This window comes from Orcinus orca, chromosome 7, assembly GCF_937001465.1.
Source record: "Orcinus orca chromosome 7, mOrcOrc1.1, whole genome shotgun sequence".
NCBI lineage: Eukaryota > Metazoa > Chordata > Mammalia > Artiodactyla > Delphinidae > Orcinus > Orcinus orca.
The window spans coordinates 101,470,176-101,482,512 of record NC_064565.1 but is presented as its reverse complement, the minus strand read 5'-3'; the positions used below and the strand labels follow the sequence as shown (position 1 = coordinate 101,482,512).

The 12,337-nt window shown below is 56.3% G+C and overlaps 1 protein-coding gene across 2 annotated transcripts; it reads right to left on the bottom strand.

Moving 5' to 3' along the window:
• Positions 1-5,907: 5,907 nt before the first annotated feature.
• Positions 5,908-11,705, bottom strand: CTDSP1 (CTD small phosphatase 1). 2 transcript variants are annotated; one of them, XM_004262721.4, is made up of 7 exons: positions 11,448-11,705; positions 9,899-10,047; positions 9,311-9,412; positions 9,139-9,195; positions 8,417-8,509; positions 8,104-8,289; positions 5,908-7,628 (listed from the first exon to the last, which is right to left on the bottom strand). In XM_004262721.4, exons 1-7 carry the CDS (start codon positions 11,512-11,514, stop codon positions 7,500-7,502), a joined length of 783 nt encoding a protein of 260 aa, XP_004262769.1. In that variant the 5' UTR covers positions 11,515-11,705; the 3' UTR covers positions 5,908-7,499. The 2 variants fall into 2 exon arrangements, with proteins under 2 accessions (XP_004262769.1, XP_012387748.1); XM_012532294.3 differs by having other exon boundaries at positions 9,311-9,415; positions 11,448-11,704.
• Positions 11,706-12,337: the final 632 nt, after the last annotated feature.

The following is a 12,337-nucleotide window of genomic DNA, read 5'->3' as shown; positions in this document are numbered from 1 at the left end:
CAGCTGCCTCCGACCTCCACTGCTGCAGAAGTTCTCCTGTCGCCTCTGAACTGTGGTCCTTAGGAGCATGCGCGGAAGTGGGCTGGGTGAGGGCAGCTGCTTCTTCTGACCACACCTTCCCAAGAGTTCTAGAGACCAAATGTACATTTGTGTGCACACGTGTGCGTGTGCATGCAGGTGTGTGTGTGAGCTCACGCACAGTTTGATAAGAGGAATAAACACACCGCAGGTGCTATTTTGTTTCTAAAAAAACAGGGCTTCCCTGGTGACGCAGTGGTTGAGAGTCCACCTGCCAATGCAGGGGACACGGGTTCGTGCCCCGGTCCGGGAAGATCCCACAAGCCGCGAAGCGGCTGGACCCGTGAGCCACGACCGCTGAGCCTGCGCGTCCGGAGGCTGTGCTCCGCGCGTCCAGAGAGGAGCCTGTGCTCCGGAACGGGAGAGGCCACAACAGTGAGAGGCCCGGGTACCGCAGAAAAACAAAACAAAACACATTTTTGTGTGAATAAAAAGTATATGTTCACTCAATTATACAGACAGGCAAAAAAGAAAGGAAAAACTCATTTATAATTCCACTACAGAGATAAGTCTAGGTAATTTATTTTGGAGTATTTCTTTCAAGTTATTGCCCAGTACATATGCTGTGTGCGTACTATATGTATATAATATCTATCATCTATCAGTCTTCATATATATCCTTTTTACTGTGACATGTTACATGCTAATTGGCAGTGTCATTTTAATTGTCTCATGATAACCCATTAGATAGATAGCATAGCTTATGTAAGCAATAGCTCATTATTGGACTTTCGAATTATATCCAATTACTTGATACTACTAAGAATGCTGTGATAAGTATTCTTATTGCTAAATCTTTGCCAATAGATTGTATCCATTATTATTTATTTAGGATAAACTCCTAAAAGTGGGATTGCTGGGTCGAAGATGTGAATAGGCCAGTTGCCTTCCAGAAAAATCGCATTAATTTATAGTCGCACCAGCACTACAGGCATTTGCCTGTTTGCCCGGTACTGGACTCCAGCTTTTAAGAAAATTTCTGTCAGTTTGAATGTCCAAAAGAAAATTGTCTTTGTGTCGATTTATATTTCTTTGATTACCAGTGAGCTAGACCATTAAAAAATATATTTATTGGGGAACTCCCCGGCGGTCCAGTGGTTGGGACTTGGTGATTTCACTGCTGGGGCCGGGTTCAATCCCTGGTCAGGGAACTAAGATCCTGCAGGCCGAGTGATACAGCTTAAATATGTAAATACAGGCTATGTCTTCTGTGAATTTTTAACTGATTTGTTGGAGTTGTTTATATATTTAATGTATTAAGGTTGGTAACCTGCTTGCAATTTATGGTATAGTTTTCTCTAATTTATTGCTTGCCTTTTAACTTAGCCTTAGAATTTTGGGGTAGAACTTTTTTTTTTTGGCATGTGGGATCTTAGTTCCCCGACCAAGGATTGAACCAGGGATTGAACTCCACTCCCTGCAGTGCAGGCATGGAATCTCAACCACTGGACCACAAGGGAAGTCAGGAGAACATATGTTTTTAAAAATTATTTCCAATTTCTTAATTTTGATAAATGTCAAACATATAGAAAAGGAAAAATAATAGTATGGTAGTATAATAATAAACACCCATGGACTCAAGAATTAACATTTGCTATATATATATATTTGGAAGTTGCAGATATTATTATACTTCAGCTCAAAATATTTGTCATACATCTCTTAAGAAGTAGAACAATCTCCTTCATAACTGTAATACGATTTTTGCAACTGAGAACATTAACAATTATTTCTAATATCATCTTCCGTGAAATACATAATCAGATTTCTCCAGTTGTCCACAGGAGGACTGTAACACCTGGTTTCATTGATTCTTGATCAAACCAAGATCATGCATTTCCTTTGATTGTTATGTCTCTTCAGTATCTTTTAATCTAGAAGAGTCCTGCTACTTTTTTCTATGACATGGGCTTACCTGAGTCAAGGGCAGTGTCTTGTAGTGTTCACACCGGGATTTGTCTTTCTTTGTGTATTTTTTTTAAATTTATTTAATTAATTTATTTATTTTTGGCTGTGTTGGGTCTTCATTGCGGTGCGCGGGCTTCTCTTGTTGCGGAGCATGGGCTCTAGGTGCGCAGACTTCAGTAGTTGTGGCATGTGGGCTCAGTAGTTGTGGCGCACGGGCTTAGTTGCTCCGTGGCATGTGGGATCTTCCCAGACCAGGGCTCGAACCCATGTCCCCTGCATTGGCAGGCGGATCCTCAACCGCTGCGCCATCAGGGAAGCCCCTCTTTGTGTATTTTTAAATTTGTTTCTCTTCCTCCTGTATTTCCCACAAACTGCAAGTACCTCTAAAGGCTTGGTAGGTCCTGGTTAAACAAGTTTTTCAAGAATATGTGAAAAAGGACAGTGTTTCTCCAACTGTAATATCTTAAGAATCACTGGGGAATCTATTTGAAGTGCAGATTCTGATTCTATAGGTCTGGAGTGGGGCCTGAGACTCTGCATTACTATCAAGCTCCCAGATGGTGCTGATGTTCCATTCGGTGGACCACACTTTGAGCAGCGTGGTCAAAAGTGTTGCTGTGTACTTCACACTGTCTGGCATCAGCAGGTATATAATGTCAAGTTGTCTCAGCATATGAGTGATGGCGAAGTCTGATCCCTTGATTACGGTGGTAATTGCCAGATATTGCCACCTTAAAGGCACATTTCCTCCTTACAATTAGAGGTCATATTAGGGTAATCTTGGGGCAATTAGAAGTCATCTCCAGGCACTGGCGGAACAAAAGTTTCAGATTATTTACCACTTTCTACCTCTCCTTTTGTAATATTATTTTGTAATTACTTTGTTAATGTCTGTTTTTCCCACAGTGTCTGTTTTGCTCACTGCTGTACCCTAGTGCCTGGTACAGAGCAGGCATGCAATGACTGTTTGAAGGAAAGAAATGGAATTTGTGATTTCTATCTTTGATAATATATTTAGAAAGCTGTTTTTAATTTAAATCGATTTTTATTTTTAAAAACTAATAAATGTACCTGGTAAAATAATTCAAAATATAAAGATATATAATAAAACGTGTCCCTCTCATCTTAAATGACTCCCACCCAGTCCCCCAGCTCTGCTCCCCACAATTAGCCACAATTCCCATTTCTTGTGTACCCTATGGAAGTATACAAAATTATATACGTATATTTGTGTCTACTTTTATATTTCTCTTTAGTGGGAAAACACCATCACCATTGCTATGAATCTTGTTTTGTTTCATTGACTGGTTTACCTTGGCGATCATTCTGTATCTGCTTGGATAGTTTCACCTCATTGTTTTTCATCACTATATAGTATTCTCTGGTATAGATACAGCGGCATTTATTTAACTAGTCCCTTATTCTTGGACACTGAAGTTATTTCAAGTGCTTTGCTATTACCAACAAGGATGAAATTAATACACATATGCATACAAAGTTATATGCATATACATTTTATCTACCACATAAATTCCTAAAAGTGCAAAAAATGCTGCCTGTTCCTTCTGTTCTCTGTGTGCATAACAAGCAAATAGTGAATAACTGAGCCCCACATCAGGCTCAGTGAGAGACATTCTCACAGCTGAAGTTTCCAAAGCCAGAAGTCAGGTTGCCTTCCTCCCTCCCCTCCACCCATGCTCCCAGAGCCAACCAGCCACAGCTTCCTGCCAAGTTCATCTCCTGTGTCACATCCATCGCTTCGTCCTTCTCTCTTCATTCTGCCTCAGCTTCAGTTCTGGTCTTCATCGTCTGTCTTCAGAACCACGGCTGTGGTCTCCCCTCAGGGAGAGTCTCCTGTCCCCATACCCCTGATTTAGCTTTCAACGCGCAGCTGCCAGGTTTGAGTCGGCCCCTCTCTTGTTCAGTGTCCCCCAGTGTCCCTCAATGGCACCCAAGGCCCGCAATGCAAAGGCCACTCCCTCGGTCTGCCTACAGATCTTCGATACCTCGCTCCCGCTTTCTGCGGCGTCATTTCCCATCCTTCCCCCCACTGTGTGCAATTCCAAAATTGTCACTTCCCACTCTCCCTACTGTGGCCCACCTGAAGCTCTGGCTTCCTTTCCTGGTGTACCTCCACTCACAGACCACCTTCACCCGAACCTCTCTCCTTCCCAAATCCTCTGAGCCTCACTCCCGCGGGAAGGATTTCCAGTCCCCCCCCATGGCCGCCGCAGAGGGGCTAGGTGTCCCCTGTGCCCCCTGCCCTCCGTGTTATCTCTTGCACTGCATTTGCAGCCTTTCAGGGTTGGACAGGCCGTTCAGGTGTCTTTCTCCACACTAAGGTGTGAGTTCCTTGAGAGCGGCGGCACAGCCTAGTGATGGCATGTCCCCCGGTCCTGGCACTGTGCCTGCTACAAAGTAAGCTCTGATACACGCGGCTGTGTTGAACTCTGTGGGTGAAGTGTGTGGGGTGCGGGACGGGGGAAGGCTGGCTGTGGTCTCGTTCAGAGTTGGAAGCTGTGGCGACTCTCTGGTGGGATGCAAATCTGGAGGGACTAGTGTTTGCATGGAGAGCAGGAAATAGTGCAGGACCCCAAGCAGGGTCAGGGCAGAGGCAGGGAGGACTCTGTATTCACCCTGCCAAGGGCTCCGGGGCTCAGACTGGAACTGGAGCTGATGGCACTGAGCGAGGGTACTGCGGCTTCTCTTCCCAGGTGGATGCTTCGTGACACTTTCCTGCCAGGGAAAAGCAGCGGGGAGCGGGCAGTATCACACTGCAGATCCCCTCAGAGACTTGGGGGGCAGATCAGCATCTGAGGCACCAGCAGGCAGCCTTGAGGCTGGATCCACAAGGTAAGGGTGTGAGGGGGTGTGAGGGGTAGGGGAGGTGGAGCTGCGGGAACAGGGATCAACCTTTGGGAGGGGCAGACCTTCCTTCCCCGCAGTGGGTTTGTTCGGGCGGGCGGGATGGAGCCAGAAGCTACCCACTCCCGGTAGAGGGGGGAATGAAGCCTGCCCTCATCTTTCCAGCCACGGGCGGGGTGGGGGAGAGGGCTGGGTGTGTGCGCCCAGAGGGCGGGCAGCGGAGGCCCGGGGCTGGGGACCCCGGGCGTCCGCGAGGAGAGAGGCCTCTAGCGGCCACCGTGGGAAGCAGGAGAGGGAGGGCCGGGAAGGCACTTCCTGCCAGGGCCTGGGGCTGCCCAGTTTTGCAAAGGAAGTGCTGCCAGGGCCGGAGGGGCGGAGGCAGGAAGTGGGCCAGAGGCTCGTGCGAGGGTGCGGCCGGCGGGTAGTGAGAGGCCGCGGTCGGAGTGGGTGCGGAGGTGAAGGAGACCGAGCCCGCGATCCCACCCATCCTCCCCAGAGCCCCAGACGCCTCAGCCTGCCAGCACGTCTGGCGGCGCGGCTCAGCCCGCGACGCCTCGGCCGCCCGCACGCGGCCTGGATCAACCGCGTTCTAAGTTCTTCCGTTTGGAGCTGAACTTGGCTTCCCTCTAACTCGTCCCGCACCCCACCTCCCCACTCTGGGGCCTCATGAGCCCTTCCCCACCGCTCCAGAGCGGAGACCACACCCCTCCCGTCTCCGAATACCTTCCAGGGGCCTCTCCTAGGGACGCATTTCAGCTTGCTTTAGGGCTAATAATATTGAGTCCTCCCTGTGCAGGCGTTTAATCAATTCTGTAGAGGGCCTGTCTCCATTCTGCAGATTAGATAACTGAGGCCAAGAGGTAGAATTAAATGGCACAGCCGGATGCACTCAGATCCATTCAAATTTCGCACTTTCATTGAAGCCCCAGGGGGCTTAGGGCAGCCCTTCCCTCCACTACTACTGCCGTCTCTCCTAAGGGTTTGCTGAAGCGAGGTGTGGCTTCATGGGACTCCCCGCACATCAACGCCCCCCCCGCAATAACCACAGAGTCAGGATAGGGGGGTCTGGCTTTCTCTTTAGTTCTCATCACTTTGGGGCTCTCCGTTACAGAGAAGGCACTTAGATGGGAAGGTCACCTGATTCAGACCAACCTTGTCCTCCCTCCCACCCCCAGCTCTCTGGGGTGGGGGGGAAGGGTAACGACATCTCCACCTGACATCCCCCTTGGCACTGGTATGTGGGTCCCCTTAACCGACAGGCCCTGGGGAGAGCCCAAGGCCTTGACCTCCAGACCCAGCATTTGGGGGAGGGGTTCCAGACAAAGGACTCAGAGCTGGAAGGCAGCATGTCCTGGGAGCTGCCCCCAGCCAGCAGGGTGCGAGGCAGAGGGCTGCAGGGGTGGGTTGGCACAGGGGAGGGGGACAGCTTGGCCAGGCTTCCTGGAGCCCCCCAAACTCCGCAAGAAGGGTCCCACCTCCTACAGATCCCCTAAAGGCACCGGTGAAGTATGGGGTGGGTAGGGGAGGCACCCCTTAGGCGGTGTAGAGACCCACACACGCACACGCCGTGGTGGGCCTAGCATAGCGCTGGGCACAGAGAAGGTGGTCAACAAATGTGTTTTGAATGTATGAATAAACGGAGCTGAAAAGGGTGTGAGGGACAAAGGACAGGGCCTGGGGCCCTTTGGCCCAGCCTGTTTCATTCAGAAAATAGCAGTTTAAAAAATGTAGAAATCCTTTCCCTCCTCCCCCCCAGTTTATGGGTCCAGGAAAGGGGTGAGGGAAGGGTGTCTCCACCCCAACCCTTCCCTCTCCCCTTCCCCTAAAAATCTATATACACATATACATATTTATACGGCACCGCAAAGGGATCCTGCCTATGCCTCCACACTCGGAGCTGGGGCACCAAACCCCAGGGCCTCGGGGTGGTCAAGGCAAAGGTGAGAGGTTGCAGCTTGGGCCGTGTGGGAAGCAGCCCTCAGGTGCTGATGAGCCCAGAGAAGCTGGATTCTAGGGTCTTGAAGGACAGACCCCTGCTCCCTTTACAAGTGGTAACAGATCTTCTATCCTCCCCGCCCTCCTAGGCAGAGATTGGTGGAGGCTATAGCAGTCCCAAGGTAGGAGGTGGGGAGACTGGGTCCTCCCCCACCAGCCTAGATTGCTGCAACCTGATGGCTGTTCCAGGCAGAGCTGACCCGGATCGTGGCCCTGGGAAAATTGGGCCGAGAAGAGGGCTCTATGCAAGGCACTTGGTGTCCACTGTTCCCAGGCTGGGGGCCCAAGGCGTGGGGCAGCAAAACTCTGCCCCTCCCCCAGGCAGAACTGGAAGGGCCCGAGGGACCCAATTTGGCAGCAAAGAAACATGGCCATGCAGAGAGAGAGAGAGAGAGAGAGAGAGAGAGAGAGAAAGGAGGGAGGCGGCACGCAGGGCCCCCCAGGTCCCCCCAAGAAGGAGGAGGTTCTAAGGCACTGACACAGGGACCCGGGGACTCGGTGCCCTCGGTGCAGCCTGCCGCCCCCTGCACAGCCTGGCCGGGCTGGCGGGGGAGACGCCCACTTCCCCGTGGCGCTGAGTTTTCTTTAGGAAGAGTCCGCGTGTGAGGGGTGAGGGTGAGGTCGGGGGCAGGTCCTGGCCCCGTGGCGCCTCACTAGCTGCCGGGCCGAGGCTGCCTGAGCACTGAGTACACGTCATCCACACGGCTGAGCTGCTCGAAGAAGGGCAGGAGGTCGTGGAGCTCCGTGTCACTCATGTTGTCAAACCACGAGGCCACCGGTACCTGAGCAGATGGGTGTAGGGCGGTGAGGGCCACCTCCTGGAAGCCCCTTACCCAGTCCTCAGACATTCTGACGGCAGCCCCAGTGAGTCACATTTACACACAGGTCAGAGCAGAGGTTCCACGGGACCATACTTAACCTTACCATGTGCTAAGCACTCTGATATTTTCAGTTCTATTTCATTTTTTAAAAGAATCCCAACTAAGACCCACTAAATTATTTCTGTGTTCCACTAACAGCTCACGACTGGCGGTATGAAAAATGGAAACTGCTCCAGTGTCCAGCAGGGACCCGAGCCCATGGCAGGTGCCCTGTATCTGCAGGCAGAATGGGCTGAGTGACTAACACAGAACAGGGAGCAGCAGTGAGTGGACCAGGTGGGTGGGCAGCAGGCATGGGTCACTGAGGAAAGAGGGAGGAATGGGAGGGCACCAGACCCCAGCAGGGGCCCCCATCCCCACCCTGCCCGGCACTTACGGCGTTATCTGGATGGAAGACATAGGAGGCGGGTGAGTTGTCCAGGATGAGCACCCGCCGAAGGTCTCGGCCCAGCCGGCTCAGGTCCTTCACGTAGTTCCCCCGGTGGAAGACACATGACTCACGAAACAGCCGCGCCCGGAAGGCCCCCCACTTGTCCAGCAGGTCAGCTACTGGGTCTGCGTACTGGGGGGCAGGAGGTGGGTCATCCAGGGCCAAGAGCGACCCAGAGGTCACTGCCCAGAGGTCGTGCGCTGGAGGCAGATAGGAAGCAGAGATGCCCCAGGAGGCCTTCGGAGCGTGGAGGGCTCACCTTGGCAAGGCTGGCGGTGAACAGCACACATTCGAACAGCTCACCCATCCGCTGCAGGAACTCGTCGACGTGGGGCCGCTTCAGCACATAGACCTGGGGGGTGGGCCAGTGAGGGGACTGCTGGCCCAGAGGCCTGGGTGGGGCGGGGCGGCCGGGGGCTGGGAGGGAGTGGGTGGAGGAGGCACAGGAGGGAGGCTGGTCCCATGGCCTGCGGGCTCCACTCAGCCAGCCGGTGCAACCACCACTGGGGAAGACACCCACCCATCCAGAAGAGTATCAAAATGAACCTCCAACTCCTGGTTTCGGGCCCTGCCTCAAAGGGCATCACTAATTCCTAGCCCCTTCCTCCACCATGGCCTCAGCCAGATGTAGGGGCCTGGGGGCAACCCCCTCACCCCAGAGCTGCAGAGCACCGGCCCCCGAGCCAAGTAATGGAGAACAGGCTGGACAGCACACAACCTATCCTGAATTACTTGAACTGGGTCCCGGGCAGGGTGGGGCGAGGGGGCACCGAAGAGGACCCCGACTCCCTGCAGGCCTTGGAGTCGGGCCAAGTCCCTGAGGGTCCGTGTGACCTTAGGCAAGTCTCACACCCTCTCTGGGCCTCTGACATTCCACATCTATCAGAGTCCCATCTGGGACTCTCAGGATTTGTGGGAAGAGCCTGGGGTCTGGAAGACAGATGCCAAGCCTACCACCTCCCCCCACACCCGGCCCCTCACCTGGTGGACCACCCCATCAATCTCCACAGGGATGATGAAGTCGGCATTGTTCACTGGCTGTGAGGGGGGAAAAGAGCTGCTGGAGCTGGGGCGAGGCCCGCCGAGACCGCCTCCCAGGCCAGGGCAGACTCCCTTAGAGACCCGGGGCTGAGGGCTGCTGGGCAGGGCCCACCTTGAAGGAGCTGTGCACCAGGGTCTCGTCCAGGTCGATGACTACGCAGATCTTGTTCGAGTCCTGGGCCTTGGCCTCGGGGAGCAGGTACTGGACTGGGGTCTGCTGTGGGGACGGGCGGGGCTGGCTGCGGCACCTCTCTCAAGCCCCAGTCATTTCTCCTCCACATAGACATGTGGAGCCCTAGTTTGAAGGTAGCCCTCCCCCAGCCCTCTACCTGGCGAGCCACAAGGACAGTGGGAGAGACCAACCCCTTCCCAGCTTTGCCCCTGCCAACTCTGGAGCCTGCGGTAGGCCGCCTGGCTCTCTGGGCTTCACTTCCTGACCTGGGAAACCAAGGCAGAGGAAAGCTTCCACTTCTGAAGGGGAAATTCAGAATTCCCGTGGTTGGGGGGCCCTCCCCTGGGAGGCAGTCTTGGGGCATTCAGGGCTGGGAAGGCCTGGGAGGGTGGAGGGCTTGGTGGGGGGACAGGGGGGCTCCACTCTCCTTCCAGGGTCTACGAGCAGGTCATGAAGAGCCCCCTCCCCCTAAACCCCCTGAGGGCTGAGCCCAGGTGCCCCTGCAGCGCCCTCCTGGCCATCACACACCTTGGGGACAGCACCGTTCTCCTCCACGAGCAGGGGCGCCCCACTGTGGGCAGGCAGGGCCTCCCCATCATCCCGGCAGACGCAGCAGAACAGTGAGTGGAGGAGGCCCCGACTCCGGGGCTTCTGAGAAGCCGCAGACTTCTGGTCACCTGAAGCAGGGAGGCCCAAGGTGGGGGAAGGCATGCTGACTGGCCTGCAGAGGTGGGCACGTGTGCCCAGGCACGAACCCCTGGGCTGAGAGGCTCTGGCCGTGGAGCCTTCATTGAGGGAGACACACGAAAGTGGCATCCAGACAGTCTTGGCTCCAGGCCACCCCTCCGCTCCCCACAAGTCCTTCTAGTGTGGGTACAAAGTTACCCACATTAGGGAGTGGGCTGGCTGGAGGCGGGGACTGAAGGTGTTTTCTCTTCCTAACAGCCTCCATCGCTGCTGGGGGATCAGCCCACTGGGGGCACCTCCTGGCACACCCTGTACCTGAGCAGCCCCTATTCAGTAGGGCCCCTGCCAGAGAGGGTTGAGGCCTGGGGCCCTGGGGCCCACTCCTGCTCTCCTTCCCCTCCTTCCATCCTCTCCGCCTCCAGAGGTGCAAAGTCCTCCCTGAGGCTGGGCCCAGAGACAGGGGGTGGGTGCCTGGGGCCAGTGTCCTGCCGCCATCTGCTGGCCCCTCCTCCTCCGCCCCCGCCCGGACCTCCAACTTAGGTCCCGCTGATAGACGGCCCGCCCTCCAACATCCCCTCCACCCGGCCCGGGCAGAGCTAGGCCCGGGCCACAGGTGCGAAGACCTGGAGGGACTTCCTAGCCTCTTAAGTCAACACCGGGACAAGGAAGGGCAGACCCCCTGCCCAGACCCGTCAAGCCCCGGGGTGCCCGGCCGAGGCCGGCGGCATCTCGAGTCGGTGCGTGTGCGCACAGACCCGGCGCCCACCGGCCTGCAGCCGGGGCTCCGAGTACCCGGTCCGACGCGGGTCTCCCCGCGGGCGCGCTGGCGATCCTTAAAAGTGGTTGTCCCTCTCTGCGTCTCCGAGAGGCTCGGCGCCTCCACATGTGACGCGAAAGTTTGTGAAGAACGTGGCTGTGTGGTAGCGGGAGATCCTTCCAACCCTCCCCAGCCCGCTGTCACCTCTGCGCCCCCTCCCTCGACCCGACCAGACCGCGGCCCAGAGGGGGCGGAGTCTCAGCTGGTGGCCTGAAGGCGCCCTCTTCAACCCCCCCATCTCCCAGCCCCACTGGCGCCAATGGGGGGGAGGGGGCGACTCCCGGGCATCGCGCACAGCCAGTCCGGGAAACCCGGAGGGCGCCCCTTCTCTACCCCTGCCTCAGTTTCCCCACCTCGAGCAGACAGGAGCGCCCAAAAGGGGGCAGGCCCCGCCCCGCGTCTCTGAGCCTCTGCGAGTTCAAACTCTCAACCAGCTCCCCCTCCGGTTGGAAGCTTCGGGCCCCGCCGAGTCGGGAGCCTGGGGCGGCAGCGACGGCTGCCCTGGGGAGGGTCGCGGCCCCCTCTTCCTCCCCGCAGCGCCCGGATTGCGGGTCCCTCCGCGCGCCCCAATACCTTTGCTCCGTAGCGGGCTCCGCGCTTCCTCCTTGCTGATCTGAGTAATGACGGCCGAGCTGTCCATGGGGCCGGGCGCGCTCCGCTCCGGCCGGACTCTGGCCCGGGCGCCCGGCCTCCCCCCCGGCTCGGGCCGGAATCGGGGCGCGGGGGGGAGGGGAGGGGTGGGAGGGAGGGATCCCCGCGAGCTTCGGAGGGGAGGGGAGCCAGGTTCTTAGGGGGAGGGGGAGGGAGGGGGCGCGGAGGAAACTTTGTTACAACATGGAGTTTCCTCCCCGCGAGGCGGATGCAAACATGGAACCCGGGCGCCGTTTCAAGGCTCCCCCTTAAAAGGGCAACGGTTTCGGCGTGACCTGGACTTGGCCCGGGCTTTCATCACTTCTGGGGCCGGCGCGGCTTGGCGGGCTAGGAGGCGGGCCCGGCCGGGTTCCTGCCGCACTCCAGGGGGCGTCGCCTCCCTTCCTGCCGCCCGCCCGCCTGCGGGGCCGAGCCTCTGCGGCTGCGTGGCAGGGCCGGCACCCGGCCCACCATTCTCCGGCGCTGGGCGGCCAGGGGACAGGGCCCGCCCGGAGCGCCCACGCCCGGGAGTGCCCCGAGGGCGGCGCGGCTCCACCTCTGCACATTCCGAGGGTCGGGGGCTGGCAGCTTCTCGGTTTCCTCATCTGGAAAATAGGGTAACACCGTCTAGTCTGTAAAATGGGTCTCTCCGGCGGTCTAGGGGCCATCTCGCAGGGAAGTCGTGAGCGTGCAAAGACTCTTTGCTACCTTCAAACGTCTGTGCAGATCCACATAATTAGGCTCTTAACCGGACCAAGACTGTCACCACCTACCGCAGTCTCGGGCCCCTTCCCCTAAACCCGGAGTTGTAGGGCGTGGAAATTCCAACTGTC